Source organism: Benincasa hispida, chromosome 1 (assembly GCF_027475165.1).
Source record: "Benincasa hispida cultivar pf3 chromosome 1, pf3_genome.v1.1, whole genome shotgun sequence".
In the NCBI taxonomy this organism is placed as follows: Eukaryota; Viridiplantae; Streptophyta; class Magnoliopsida; order Cucurbitales; family Cucurbitaceae; genus Benincasa; species Benincasa hispida.
The window spans coordinates 6991959-7007900 of NC_143478.1; the positions used below are offsets into that span (position 1 = coordinate 6991959).

The 15942-nt window shown below is 35.2% G+C and overlaps 1 protein-coding gene across 1 annotated transcript; it reads right to left on the reverse strand.

Moving 5' to 3' along the window:
* Positions 1-3640: 3640 nt before the first annotated feature.
* On the reverse strand, positions 3641-6284 carry LOC120081100 (LIM domain-containing protein PLIM2b-like). The gene is made up of 5 exons (XM_039035863.2): positions 5556-6284; positions 5364-5460; positions 5221-5249; positions 4461-4550; positions 3641-4173 (listed from the first exon to the last, which is right to left on the reverse strand). The coding sequence occupies exons 1-5, from the start codon at positions 5688-5690 to the stop codon at positions 3907-3909; spliced, it is 618 nt and encodes a 205-aa protein (XP_038891791.1). The 5' UTR covers positions 5691-6284; the 3' UTR covers positions 3641-3906.
* Between the last annotated feature and the right edge of the window lie 9658 nt (positions 6285-15942).

Below are 15942 nucleotides of genomic sequence, written 5' to 3' on the forward strand. Positions count from 1 at the left end.
TTATATGAAAAAAAAAAAAAAAGGTATGGAAATGACATTAGTTGATCATTTGATCGTTAGAGTAACATTCTCAAAATGGAAATTAAGGTATGTGTTGTATTTACTATGGGTTTACATATTGGTTCAGGTGTTTTTGTATACTAATTTGAGAGATTTCTAAATCTATGATGATTGGAATGAAAGATGAATAGGGGGTTTGGAATTGGTATTTATAAAGAAGAGTTGCAGTAGGGTAGGCAACACGAGATTATTTTGTAAAGGAGAAGGAGAGAAGGATAAATTTGGTGGAGGTGAATCTAACGTGTAGAGTAGACACCGTGGGAAGTCAAGAAGGAGAATAAATTGTTTAAATTTTGGTATAGACTTTAGATTTTAGGATTTTAGTACGGAGTATTCACGAGATTCAAGATGGTCTTTCAATACATAGTATTTGCATTTGTATGATTCATATTTAGTTGATGGTATTTTTTTGTACATAGTATTTGCATTTGCATGATTATGAATAATTTAGTTATTAAAATGTATGTGTATGGGGTTTAAGTTATTTTTAGTATAAGGAGTGTGACAAAATATGAAAATATTATAGATATTATAAGGTATTTGTATGGTACAAATCAACAAAGTTCCAGTTGCTTTTAGTATGTGTGTCAACTTACTACAAATTTTAATTGTTTATGAGTAAAAGGTATTTATGGGACTCATTATACTTCATTTGATAGTTATTTTGAAAGACATATGTCTACTTATTTTATGTATAACTTTTGAGTTATTATTAGTTGATCAAAATCAACAAGTCAAGATTACGTTTTTCAGATTTTTGTAGGTCTAAGTAACCTTTATGCTATTATTTTTTTTCTTATAACTTAAGTTAGTTTTGATATGCTATTTGATTGAAATGTTTTTTTTATTGGCTTCACAATAAATATATATTCAAATGTCAAATTTATGAGATTTTGGGTAGTTGAATTTATTAGATCTTATTTTGGGTTCTTAGATTTTTCTTTGAAATATGCCATAATTTTAGTGATTTCGTAGGAGGGGTATTTTTTTTAAGAATTAGCGGGTTGACCATTTTATCATGAAAAACTTGTTTGGCTATTTTTTTTAAAATATCATTTTATTTTAGTCATTTGTCCAATTACCTCTTTCTACATGTCTTTGAGCATGGACATCAAAGTGAATTGACGTTTCAATTGTCTAGGAAAATAAATGACAAAACATCAAAGATAGAAAACAAATGGCAAAATATTACTAATTGTGAGTAATCATGTAATTAACAAACATCTTTTTATTCGTTTAAACAGTGTTAATGTTTATTAATTAATTTAAATTTTTTAATCTTTTGTCTTTTAATTTGTTCATAAATATTGATTGAATATCAACATATTTGTCGATATTTCTATGATATTTCTATATAAAATTGACATTCTGACATTTTTGCTGATATTGACATTTTAGATAATAATTTCAACTAGTCATATTGCATTCAAGTTGATTATAAACGAGATGTCAATATAATAATGGAATAGATATTTGGTTTTCCTAAAATCAAATACACGTAGTCAAATATATAAATATTGTAACCGAAATTTTGTATGGATGTCCCAAATGTTAGAAAAAAAAAATGAACATTGTCCCACTTTTTAAAAAACAAGGTTTTTGCCATTTGCTGACGTCACATCCGGGTGAAATTACAAAAATAAACTCGTGCGCATGCGGAAAAATCCATCTCGCTCTCATACACTCTTTCTCGCCTTTGCAATCTAGTTTCACCGAAGAAGAAGGAAATTGGCGAAGTTGCTCTTGCCTCTCATTGCTGAAATCGCTCTCACTTTCTTTCTTTCTCTTGCACTCAAAGCTAGTCACGTCAGACATCGATAGAGGGTTGCACTCGTTGGTCGAAGCTGTAGGGTCGCATCAGACATCAGCAAAAGGTGGTGGTTGTTCATCATTGGTTGGAGTTGCAAAACTACATCGGAGAAGAAGGAAATCACACGAGAGAAGAAGGAAAGAGGAAGAAAAAACAAAGAGTAAATTTGTAACTCCACTCATATGTGACATCAGTATAAGGTCTGTTAACATTATTCTAAAAAATGGAGCATTTTTCACCTTAGGACTTTAAAATAAATCCGTCGTGCAATTTGTTCTATTTTAACGGTTGTCTATTCACCTTCTATCAAGTACCAACACAAACAACTCAATGTATTAGTTTTTAAATTTTATAAAGATTGATAAAATATCAATATTAATATATTTTCAGTAAAAATATTGTGAATATAAAAACAACACGTATAAATCATTTATCAATTGGTGCATTATAGATTCATATTATTTAAATAAATTAGAAAATCTCTTGATCGATATTTGTATTTACAATGTTCTCTTCTTCTACTTTTAACTTTTTATACTAATTTGACAATCATATCGTATTTATAATACTTATAAGACTCTTTTAACTATGTGTAATATTAAATTCGACATCTGCATTGTTTTAAGAGCATCAAGATAAAGAAAAAATTATGGTAGTATTGTAGTATTGTACTTCGATGTGTCATTAGATAATATAATATTATTATCTATGGATTTCATACCATTCTCAAAATGTTTATTTTATTACAAACAATAAATTGAGGTAATACAGAATGTTGTCCTTACTACCGTATTAATAACTTATTAATCAAGCATTACAATCAACTTTTTCTATTTATGAAATATCCATTCTGAATTTTACTCATATTGACATAATGTATTTAAAGATCGACATATTTTAATACGTGATGTCAACATCAAGAAGGAAGAAAAAAATCCAAATTTACGAAGACTGCATTCCAATCACAGTCGTCAACAAAATCCAAAACTGTCTATTGAGATAGAATAAGGACATGAAAGAAATAATCAATTGTGCTTGTGGGACAAATTGCTTCATAGAATATTGTTTGGGAATATGCTAAGATATTAAACTAACTCAAGAGCACAAATTTGACATAGGAAAACAATCTCTTGTTTATTTATTTATTTATTCCTTCTAAAAAATCATGTCCATGGAGTAAACCGTAAGAGATCATAAGAATAGAGCTCTAAAGTTGAAAGTAAGTACTCAAAAAATCAAGGACACAGTGGTAACTCAAGAATCATTTAGAATTATTTTTTTAATTTATATACATTTTTATTTATTGAACTACTAATAAGAAATAAATACATTACAAGAAAAACTATGACGGTCTAAGTTACAAGACATGGCACTATAAGAACTGGTTGGATTCAGACTGACGAATTGAAGTTGTGCAGACTTATGCCTAAACGACTTGGATACAATTTCATATCAATTCAATTACTTTCTTCCTTGTCTAACTTTGCTTCACATAGTGAGATCTAGAATACCATATGCCGAAATGCTTTGAGAGGGCACGGCATGGGCAAAGGTGGATTTGAATGAGACTAAAACGTCGAGAATCTAAGAGTTCTCCCTACATGAGCACAATAAATACACATGTTTTTGTATTTAGTAGTCGTGGAGTTGAATATGAACAGAAATTTTCTTAAACCATAAATATTGTCTTATTTACTAAGTTATGTTTGCGAGGGATTACGGTCTTATGCAAGGAACTACATAAGGTAAATCATATTTTTCTAAAATAAATTTGGTGATATTTGAAATTGCAGCAGATCTGCTTCTTATTCCAGCTTCTCATTCACACAAAACTATGGTGCAATTCTTTGAAGGACTTGTTTATCTGTCTGACATAGAAGATAGTGTCTTCGATTACATTATAAATTGAATGTCAATTTGAATGTGAACAAAAACAAATGATTTCTCTTTCCAAACAGAAAATAATTTTTTTTTTCTTTATAAGAAGAATAAAGCGAAGAAGAATTCTCAAATGCTGGTAGAGCAGAAAAGGCATTTTAAGATTGCTCTACTGCGTGTTCCTCGGATTGAGGCTGAGGATCGGCATCTTCTTCGCCATGTTCGGCTGGGGGTGTGGTAGTTTTCTTGTTTGCAGCAGCTTCAAGGACATGGTTATAGTTGCCTTTGACCATGAAGAGCTGAGCAAAATGGTGCTTGCAGTACAAAACTCCATCAAGAGCAGCATAAGAACAGTGTGTCAAATGGCATCCACCATGAGCACACCTAAAGCAATTCTTGTGGTAGCATTCCCCCTCCAAAGTGACCTATTCAAGAACCAAGAAAAAACAAAGAAAAACGCAGTTACAATTTTCCTAACCATATATAAGCTATTTGGAATGACATTTTAAGTGTCGATAACATTTTTCTTTTTGCACTTAAAAAACACTTTTATAGACACTTCGAATGTCGTTCCAAACAAACAGAGCGAACCCTGCAGAATTTTTCTCACATTTAAAGAACTGGTAGGTTTCAATCAAACAACAATCCAGTAACAATGTATTTTTCTTTTTTTTTGGGGGGGGGGGGGGGGTGGATGGGGAGGACTACAGACCTTCTCTAGTGGATAAACTGTTTTGGTGCAAACAGCACATTTATCTTGAGTTCCAGAGAACATGGAGGAGAGTTTGCTGGGGGTCCTTGTCTGTCAAAGATGAAAAAAATTGTCATACTATGCAAAAATTGCAGCATTTGCAGGGAGAGCACAAGGTTGAAATTGCTAAAGCCAAATTTAATTCATGGAGCCTAATACTTAAACTACCAAATACGAAATGAGGATACAATAATATCATAGGAATTTTAACTTAAAGCTTTCCTATTCTCATGACATATTATATGACCAGTAGACTCAAGAGCAAGCTCCAAAATAAGAAATAAAATCACTATCATGCAGGTACAAGAATTCACTATCAAAGTTGATTCATGAAGCTAAAACACATACTACCAAATATGAAATGAGGATAAAATGATATCATAGGAATTTTAACTTAAGCCTTCCTATTCTCATGATCAGACTCGAGAGCAAGCTCTTAAATAAGAAACAAAATACTATCATACAGGTACAAGAATTTCCAGTCCAGTTTGTTTTTACCAAAATTATTAGGAATGGTAGATTCAAAACCATGATTTGGAGGAAAATCATTGGATGAAGCCACCAAAATGTCACTTTATCCTAATAACCTTTAGATGTGAATTCGAAAATTTGGCTCCTAATAATACGACCAGATTTTTGCAGTTACTCTCTCATACATCCAACACAATTGCTAGCCATAATGTAGCACACCTAGCCTAAGAAAAGTGAAAAGAGAGCATACCAGTTCACTTTGCTTCTCAGAAGGTTTAGCTGTTGTCATTCAATATCATGGAAATGAGAGAATGTCAGGAAATAAGGAAAGGTAAAAAGGAACAAACAAACAATAAACAACGGAAGAAATGGACAGAAATATTGTACTACTACTTTGAAAGTTCTTGCTGAAATTTCCAGATTCCTTGAAGAGTTGCTCGAAATGAGTCTTGCAAAACAGAACACCATCCATCCACGAGTAGCTGCTCATCTGCCATAAACAAACAATTGGGATAAAATCCGCCAAATTCGAGTGATGAGATTTGAAATTGAAATAAGTAAGAGAGATTGAATATAGAAACTAACCGAAAGGGTGCCTTTGCAGTGGCTGCATTTGAAGCATTGCTTATGATAAGGATTCCCTTCAAGGGACAACAAATCAACGACATAAACAGTCTTATCACAAGCCTTGCATTTATCCAACGTTCCTGTGAAAGCCATTATGAAGAAATTACTCTTTTACAAGAGCGACTCGATCCGAGGCGCAAGAACTTCAGGAGAAGAGCAAAAAAAGAGAGAGAAACCACCCCCAGAAACCAAAAAAAAAAACTAGGGCAATTAAAACCCCGAGCCGTCCGAAGCCTCGTCTACCAGATAAAATCAAATGCGACTGGACAAGATGGAAGGCTTCGAAGGATTAACTACGAAACCAAATTTATACATCAGGCAACGTTGGATTTTGGGCTGTAAATCCAGATGTGGTGGAGAACTGTGAATCACGAGATGGATCTGCTTGAACTTCGGACAGAATGGCCTGTCTTTGAGGGAAAGAAGGGCGGATCGGTTGACCATTTCAAAGTAAATCGTCGAGGTTTTTGAGAGAACAAAAATGGAGGGCGAAGAGAGAGAGACGAAAGCCATTTGCCTTCGAGAATCTGACTGGTTCGCCGTTGTGTTCGTTGAAACCGGAGGACAGCGTTTCCTTCTTTTTTTTTTTTTTAAGCATCGTGTAAACGACACAGTTTTGTCTTATGAGCTTTTCATTTTCTGACCCGAAAATGAAGCTAATAATTGAATCGTAACGGGAATATAGATGCGAATAAAAAGTAATATTTATATAATACAATATATAGAATAAATAAATAATAAAATAATATAAATATAGATATAAAATAAATAACTTAAAATAAAATTTTTTAAAAAATGAAGAAAATAGTGAAATTATGAAAGTATGAAATTTCCGCTAATTTCTCTCCAAAAAATTAGGATTTCTCACTAATATTTTCACACCAACAAAACCCATAAAAGACCATTGTTTATAGGAGTCTTAAAAGTAAGATGTAGAATGACTTGGATACTAATGATGTGTATTTATAACACACATGACATTTGGACACTAAACATGAGCATCTATCTCCCATCTATTATAATATTTATAATACTCTTCCTTAGATGCTTGTCATATATGTGAAATTGTTGGAATGGTGTCCTAAACCTCCTTGTAATCTCGTAGTTTGTAAGCTCTGTATAAACATGTTGTTGTTAATAAAATAAGTGTTATTTTATAAGCATATACTCAATCCAATCAACTAAGATCCAAGGTTGTTTCATATAATTTAAACAAGTATGTAGAGACATACAAGTGGATCTTGTTTAAATAATAACCTAAATGATCTGTAGTAGATAGATAAGGCTGGATACCTTATCCTGGTGACACTACGGATACGACCCGCTTTGTAGATGTTACAAGTATTGTAAAGTGCTACAAATGATCTGATCATGATCATTCATGTATTGGACATGTGAGCGGGGATATTCTATACAAATGAGTTTGTATAAGACCGCACCACGAAATGTTTAGTCTCGTTATATAACGTCGTTCAGAATTTCATTTCACTAGGATGACCATAGATAACATGACCTTGATCCTGAGTGAGTTGTGAACTTCTGCTTATGAAAGCTATTTTTTGATTTGCATAGGTGAGAGTGGCCAGATCGCCAACTCAACAAGCCTACCATTTTGGGGATTCGTCTGATTGAGGAGTTGGGAACTCAGTTACATAAGATAGAATTCACTCTTTCCTCGAAGTATGAGCAAATAGATAAATTGCTCCTGTAAGAGTTGATTCCGAGTCTTGAACAATATGACGTGGCACCCTTTCCTGACCCGATAGGGGTTTAGTCATAGTGGATGATCTATTGTTCATTGGAGGATTCAGTGGTACTTAGAGAGTTAGATGTAACTACAGGGGTAAAACGATAATTTGGTTCAACTGTACTTACACGCGATTTGTGAAGTGTCATCGTACTGTTAATTGGTTATATCCAATGGACACAAAAATATATCTGTAGTACGAAGAGTGCAGTTGTCGGTCTTTAGCCGAGTGTTCGACAGTTAACGGATGGTGGATAATGTGATTAAAAAGTCCAGTCAATTATTCACGTACCGTTGGAGTTTCAAGCTACAACTCTATAAGGTTCCCTTGGTAGCTCAATGGATTCAAATTGAGAATTAGTTTTTGGGTTAATTTGAAATGTTCAAATTAACGAGAGGGAATTTGATTATATATGATATAATTCAATTAATTCAATTATATATGATATAATTGATATAATGTATTTGATGCGTTATTGTTTGATTGGAGGAATTAATATTTGAACATGATTCAAATATATTTTCTATGAATAAAATTCATAATTATTAAATTTAATATAAATATAATTTACATTAAATGCTATAAAAATAAAGAAAAATAAATGTGGTTTATGTATTGTATATGATGCAATATTAAAACTATAGGTTATAAATATAACATGTTAAGTTAGTTATCATATTTATTTATATTTATTAATTATTTGATAATTAAAAATCTTTTTCACAATAACCATCCTTAGTGGGTAGTTATACGGTTTTATGGCAAAGTGGAATAAAATGACAACAGTTTTCTAATGTTTCAACGAGATATCAGGCACACTATTGAGTTACTACACGATAACATCGAGAGACTATACGATAACTTTCTTATCTACACGATTGAGTATCCAGTCTATGCGATAGACTTTCATCTTTTACACGATATTGTTCTCGTTTACTCCATCATTTTCCTCCTACACTCTAAACTTTCCCTCTAACCAAAATAAGACAGAGCCCACCGCTCATGGAGTCTTATACCGAGAATACCAAGGTAATCTTGTGGTAATGTCTAGTTTGTTTGAGGATCGAGTTACTGCTCGTTACTGTTCGAAGGAGATCAAGTTCTTGCTCGTTGCATTCGTGTTTGATCGAGGGATATACTTGAAAAAGGCTTCTTTAAAGGTATAGTCTCTTAAACCTTTGTATTTAATTCAAAGCATGTTGTAATTTATGTTTTAATGCATAAATTGTTAAGTATGACTGTAAATGTATGTGTTCATTCACAATAGAATTTGGACGATCCGCTTTCGCTCAAAGGTCCTCTGTAATTAAAGTTCCTTCAAATGGGTCCACATATATCACCATGAATTCGTTATAAAAATATAGGTGATTCAGTCTCCACTTTAACCGATGATGGTCTAATCATCAAGTTTTCTTGAGAGTAAGCATCACATGATAATTCATTAGACTGGAGAATCTTCTAACTCTTCAATAGGTGTCCATTTGAATTCCAATAATTATTCTCATTATTAGATGACATAATTTGTCATGTCAAATTATAAATATGTTTGGATTCATGAACTTCAGGATCATTGTTGCATATGTTTCAATTACTCGTATATGAGTATAATGTTGGGGTTGATGCCCTAAAGTCTCATGTCCTGTAGTTTGTAAACAGTTTATACGAACGCTTGTATTGTATAATATTGATATTTACTTCATATCTTGTTTTTGCTCAGTTGTATGGTTTATTTGCTTTACCACAAACCAATAAACATAAAATCCCTGGTTATCTATAAGTAACTTAAGCATGTATGTGGTGACATACAAGTGGATCATGTCTTGAGTGATAACCAAAATGATCTGTAGTATATGGATATAAGAGGGAAACCTTATCCTCGTAATGCTATGGATGTGGCCCGCTTTGTGGAATGGTCACAAGTGTTGTGACTTGTCACAAATGGTCCGATCCTGATCATTCGTGTAGGGGACATGTGAACAGGGGCGTCCTATATAGAGAGTTTGTATAAGACCTGACCACGAAGTGTTAACGTCTCATTATATAACACCGGTCATGACCATAGGTAACATGACCTCAATCCTGAGTGAGTTGGGAACTCCTGCCATTGAGGGCGGTCATTTGATTTGTATGGGTGCGAGTGGCCAGTTTGTCGATTCAAACCTACCATTTTAAGGATTCGTCTGATTTGGGAGTTGGGAACTCAGCTACACAAAATGGAATTCACTCATTCCCTGAAGCAGGGGTCAGTAGATAGATAGTTCCCTTAAGGGCCGATTCTAGGGCTTGAACGATGTGGCGCCATACACCTTCTCTTGGCTCGAGAGGTGTTTACACATAGTTGGACTATGTCGTATTGTTCATTAAAGGAATCGGTAATACTTAAAGGGTGAGATGTAACTATAGGGGTAAAACGGTAAATTGGCCCAGGTGTACTTACAAGCATCTGTGAAGGGTCATCGTACTCATGATTGGTTATATCCGATGGACACATAAATATATATGTGGTAAGAAGAGTTCAGCTGTTGGTCTTTAGTGGAATGCCTAGCAGTTAACGAATGGTGGATCTCGTGACTAGAGAGTTTAGTCAGCTATTCACGTACCATTGGAGCTTCGAGCTACGAGTCCATTAGGTCCCCTAGGTAGCTTGGATAAAGTCGAGAATCAGTGTTTGGGTCAGTTTGAAATGTTCAAATTGACAAAAGGGAGTTCGATTATGTATGATATAATTGGACTGGTTAATTATATATGATATAATTGACTAAATGTATGAGATATATTATTTTGGAGGAAATTAGATATAAATATGATTTATATCGAATGGAGGAGAAATTACTATAGTAGATATGTAATATCAAACTATAGGGTAATAATATAATATGATTATATTTATTAATTATTAAATTGATTAATTATATGATAATTGGCCAAAAGCCTCTATTCAGTCATGCGTTAGTGGGAGAATCTGAAGTCGGTTATTGTAACCGAAGAATAAAATGAAAATTTGTTTCATTTTATAAAAAGGTTCAAAAATTCGCAATTGGTGTGAAAACGTAAACGATCGCCTAGCTTGAGAGCCTATAAGATAGTAGCTCATTGTCTAAACGATCGCACACCAGCGCCCCTCCCTAAACGATTGCATAACGTGCCGCGTTTTCTAAACGATTGTCTACCTTTTATTAAACGATTGCTTAGTAAAACCTACACGATCGTGTAGCTTCTTCTAAATGATAAGCACCCTTGCTATATGATAGCTCTTTCTCTCCCACTTGCTTTTCGTCTACACGATCTGTCTTTTCTCCTACCTCTACCTCCAATTGGTGGTGTCGTCCCCGCTGTTTACTTGTTCGTGCTTGTTCGAGTTGCTGCCGTTTGTGTAGAAGATTGTACTGCTGCATCCGACTGGTTTGTTGGGCGATAGAGTTCGCTTAGAGGTGCTTCCGCTGCTTCTGAGTTTGATGTTTGAAGAGAGTCTTCAACTGGTATGAGAACTCTTTCCCTTGTATTTTGCTTATCAAAGTATGCTGTTGATTAGTGTTAATTTGTATAACGATCTGTTAGAATGTGTATGTTGTATTTCGATCACAATGAAACTGGAATGATTTGAATACGCTCATGGATGCTCTTTGTACAGAGTTCCTACAATTGGTATCAGAGCCAGGTTCTGATATTCCAATTTCATTGTTGTAACGAATTACATATACGTTCTTGGTGGGTGCATATCTGCTCTGTTTAATCGTTAAATTGCGATGGATATACGGATTAATGGATGTTAGCCTCGGTTTGATTTAATGTTTTTACATTTTCAGTTGTTTGTAAAGGCCCCTACATTTTTGGGCATTAATAATTATTATCAAGTCTGTAATTCAAAGTCTGTTTGAGTCTTGAGTCGTTTGTGAAGAAGATCGGAGCAAGGTTGCAATTCTCTGAGGAAGAGACGATCATGGGTTGATCAGGTCATGTAGACGATGGGGTAAGCGATCACTGAGTATCGGGTCGTGTAGACGATGGGATGCTCATGTATCGTTTAACGCACGCGCGCACTAGACGATCGTTTAGCTCAACAAGCTTCATCGCTTAGTAACTGACTAAACGATCGCTCAGCAACGTACGGTAAATTGTTTACCTTTCGTTAAGCGATTGCCTAGACGATTAGGCTTCGCAGCCTCCTCGTCGTCTAAGCGATTGTTTAGCTTTTGCACCTATCGTCTAGTGCGCGCTGGGCGATCGTCTACCTTCAGCGTTTTCTACACGGTGGAGTCTTCCTGGGTGTTCAAGACCCGGTTCGCCTATGAACCGGTTCACTCGATGAAAAATGTAATAGTTAGGGTTATTTCATTTTGGTTTTTTGTAAAGGCTCATCCTGGTCCATTAATCCTTAGTTTAATACATGCGATGTATGTTTTTTATATGTCATATGGCATGCACATATAGTAAATCCCACCTTAGGTTATGCATTGGTCATACATCGTCTCTTTATTGTAAATGTTATAATTTAGAGAAGCATGATTTAATTATGTATGAGCATGCTCGTGCATGATATAATATAAGAGTTATATTTATGTATGCATAAAAACCATTGACATGCATCATCTTTATATTATAATTGTTATAATATAAGGGTGAATGGAAAATATGTTTGCTTGATTATTATGCGTATATATAAAAGTTATGTATAGTAATGACTAGACATTGCACGAAGCATGACACATAGGTTACTTTATAAATGTTATAAACACCTTTGTCATGCGCAATAGTTTTTTAGTTGTTTCTTTTTAAAAGTTAATGAGAAATTAGAACTAAAAGAAATAAGAAAGACATGCATGCTCACTTAGGTTTAATTAATGTTTTAAAATGTTTAAAACTTTGATCACATAGACCTAAGATCATGGTTTTAATATGATTAGCAACCCTAAGGCTTTAATCTTTTTCATCAGTTTAATAGGATTAAATTGACTAATAAAAGGTTAAAGTGTAGCAAATCTATCTATAAAGGACCTTTTGTCTATTGGGGTTTGTGCTCTAAAGTCTCGTGTCCAGTAGTTTGTAAACAAATTTGTACAAACACTTCTGATATATAATATAAATGATATTTACTTCACTACTTGACTTTGCACATTTAGATATTTTTCATTTTACCACAAACTAATAAACTTAATATCCCTAGTTGTCTTTATGTAACTTAAGCATGTATGTAGTGACATACAAGTGGATCATGTCTTAAATGACAACAAAAATAGTTTGTAGTATATGGATATAGGAGGAAAACCTTATCCTGTAACACTACTGATGCGGCCCGCTTTGTGGAATTGTTACAAATGTTGTGACTTGTCACAAATGGTTTGATCCTGATCATTCGTGTAGTGGACATGCGAGCGGGGGCGTCCTATACAAAGAGTTTGTATAAGACTTGACCTTGAAGTATTAATGTCTTGTCATATAGCACCGTTCATGGCTGAGACTTCACTTCACTAGGATGACCATAGGTAACTGATGACTGGCATAAATGCCAGTTATTATAAGCCTTTTATTTAGAATCGTGAGGGCTAATAAGTAGAAAATGCAGCGATAATACTTAGAATTTGTGAAAAAATGAGTTTTGCGTCAATTAGCACCTAAATCCTCACTGACCCCAATATTATGTGTTACTCCATGCCAAAGTGTCTATTTTTGTAGCTATCGCAGGAATCAAACGCATACGTTTGAAATAAGCAATCGCAGACAAACGCATGCGCTGATGCCAGGCGATCATAAAGACAAACACATGCGCTGAAAGTTGGATCGCTTATGTCCATCGCATGAAAGTTGCGGTGATCAATTGGTAATTGCGGCCACGAAGTGACAACCATAATAGAAGAACGATCGCAAAATGGGTAGAACGCGTTAATGCTTCAGCTGAATCAAGCTCAGACGCATACCTTGAGAGTATCAATAAGATAAGACGATGTGACATTGCCCATACCGCGACAAAAGCAGCAGTGAGCCATAACGCAATCATGAGAGCTGTCAGTGTTTAACTTCTATAAATAGCCTTTTGGACCTTCATTTTAAGACATCTGAACTTCTGCCTCAAGGTAGAGGTTTGCGATCACAGATGAAAGCATGATTGAGATTTTCAGTGAGAATTCTCCATATCCACAAACCAGACCGAGTGATGACCGGAGATTTCGCCGGAGATAGAGCTCGAGAGAGACATCTCCACCATTCATCTATGGCACCACTGGCAACCTTGACGCATGGCTCTTTCATTTCTCTTCCGATCTCTGTATTGTATTACATTTTGGCTTAAGACATATTTTGTAATCAATGCATATCTTGATTCTTTCAATGCTATCTTCTTCATCATCTTTATCTTTATCATTGCTTATCTTCGGCGTTTATTTATCAAAGGCGATCGCATACTTAATCGTGTAGCCTAGAGATTGGACACATGTAACAATACATTGAGAGGTGTGCGTTGTGCGAGTATAGTGAGTTAATTCTCTTTCCTTGGTAAATGGGTGTAGCAACGCTTGTCTATGGGTTGTTGCATTGCTTGTCTATAAGTTAAATAGCCGTGTCTAACTGCCTGAGAAGGTAAGAGATGAAACGCACTAAAGCAAAGTATGCATTGCTTCTAGAGATAGGCACAATCTTATGTTCGACCCAACCATGCACTATAGAGATATAGTCATGCGACTAACCACCGAGAGGTGTGCGATGCATTAATGTGACGAGCTGGGATTACTCGGACGATTTAAGATAATAAACATTACTATTGTTAATGGTTGTTGTGTATCTATCTATTCTCATCGCAAATCTTACATTGCTCAATCTGATTAGTTAAAAGTAAGAGTAATGTGTAATCCATTCTTCTTTTTATTTTTAGTCATCGCTCAAATGCATTGCTTCACGAGCATTATTGAGTGACAAGTTCCTGTGTTTGACCTTGGATTATCCGAGAAACTTGCGTTTGCGTTGTACTTGGCGCGAGCATAAGAAAACTTGTGATAGGAACACATGGTCATTGCATACTAGATTAACGCATTTTCATTCTGACGCATGACCTCAGACGCATGGGCGTAAACACATAACTTAAGCCATGTCTAACGCATGGTTGCATGTACACACACAATTGCGTTCACCCCAATTTTCCTTAACAAGTTTTTGGCGCCGTTGTTGGGTACTTAGCAGCTAATGTTTTGTGAAGTTTTTTGTTTTAGCAGGCACCCTTTCAATCTTAGGCGTATTGTAGATTGTACGACCAAGCTGCAAACAATATTTGAAGTATAGATGCGTCGAAAGTCAAATATTGACCCTGAGATAGAAAGGTTATTTGTTGTATAAGCTGGAAGCAGTTTTAGGTGCATGTCAACCATCATGCGTCCAATAATTGCTGGAAGCTCCGATGGTCAGGGCGAGCCCCTTGACCCAAGCAGTTGAGAGCCATCTTCTGCATGAGAGACTTCTTGTGGTGACAACACTCCAAATTCTCCAGGGACGTCTTATACTCCATCTTTACGTTGCTTTCTTAGTTTAGTTTATTATTTTTATTCATTGTTATTTTGGAAATGCGGCTGCTTCCTTGATTGTGGTGCGTTTGCTCCTTGTAGATGCGATAATAACTCTCCTCAGTGTGTAGTACAACGGAAGAATCCTCCACATTCTTCAACGCATGGCTTCAATTGCATGAACTCCAACGCATTGTCGCATGTTCTTCTACTTAAGGTTCTTTTCTTGTTATCTTTTATGCATTATCCATGTGGAATTCTCCTTGTCTGATTGCGGTCCTTCGCGATGCATCTATGATGGTACAAGTAATTCACCGCATCCTCTAACTAGTATCGCAAGGGTCTCCATACTTTTAATAGCTTCTTCAAATTGTGAAAGTCTATAGTTTTATTGTGTGCAAACCCTTGCTCAAACATTTGTTATCACATTCCCGCTGAGTTTGTTTTTCGTTTGCAATGAGAACGCTGCCACCCTCTAAGTTTGGGGGTGGCAGCGGTCTCGAAAATTGCGTTCATCACATTGCAATCATTTCCTTAAAAAAAATGAAAATAATAACTCCACTGTCAACGTAATGGGGAAATCCATGTTGATAAGAGTTAAGTTGTGAAAGGCATTTATCTGTAGTTGGATGTCCGCATGACAGTCGTGGGGGCAAGCCAAAACGAAGGTAAGTCATCAGGATCAATGCATGAGCGTAACTCCTCTGTCAGACGCAAGCCAAACAAAACAAAACATGAGTTAAGTTGAATATGGAACGCAACTGAAGTTGGATGCCCGCATGACATACGTGGGGGTAAGCCAAAATGAAGAGTGTAACCAGGTTCAACGCCGCATTCGAATAAGTAATTGCATAATCTGGAATTGTTTTAAACGAACGCATTCTCAAGAGCTGAACGCAAAGTTGCGGTGAATGAATAAAAAGTTTTTTAGCAAAGGCTTGCCAAATTTAACTTAGAAAAGATTTCTTTGGAGAAGCAGTCGAACTGGAGGAGAGCATTGTGTCCATAGTTAGAGGCATGAGTAAATTATATTCTAAGAAGATGGTCATCGCAAAGAGACGCCGGAAGGTGAGTTAAGATTTCTTGAGTATAACGTATGTTTGAGGACAA

Coding starts and splice junctions, on each gene's coding strand:
- LOC120081100 (XM_039035863.2), bottom strand. CDS start 5,690: ATGGCTTTCACAGGAACGTTGGATAAATGCAAGGCTTGTGATAAGACT. Junction 5,250..5,363: donor TTTCAGCAAGAACTTTCAAA/GTAGTAGTACAA, acceptor GAATGACAACAG/CTAAACCTTCTGAGAAGCAA. Junction 4,174..4,460: donor CAGTTTATCCACTAGAGAAG/GTCTGTAGTCCT, acceptor GTTCTTGAATAG/GTCACTTTGGAGGGGGAATG.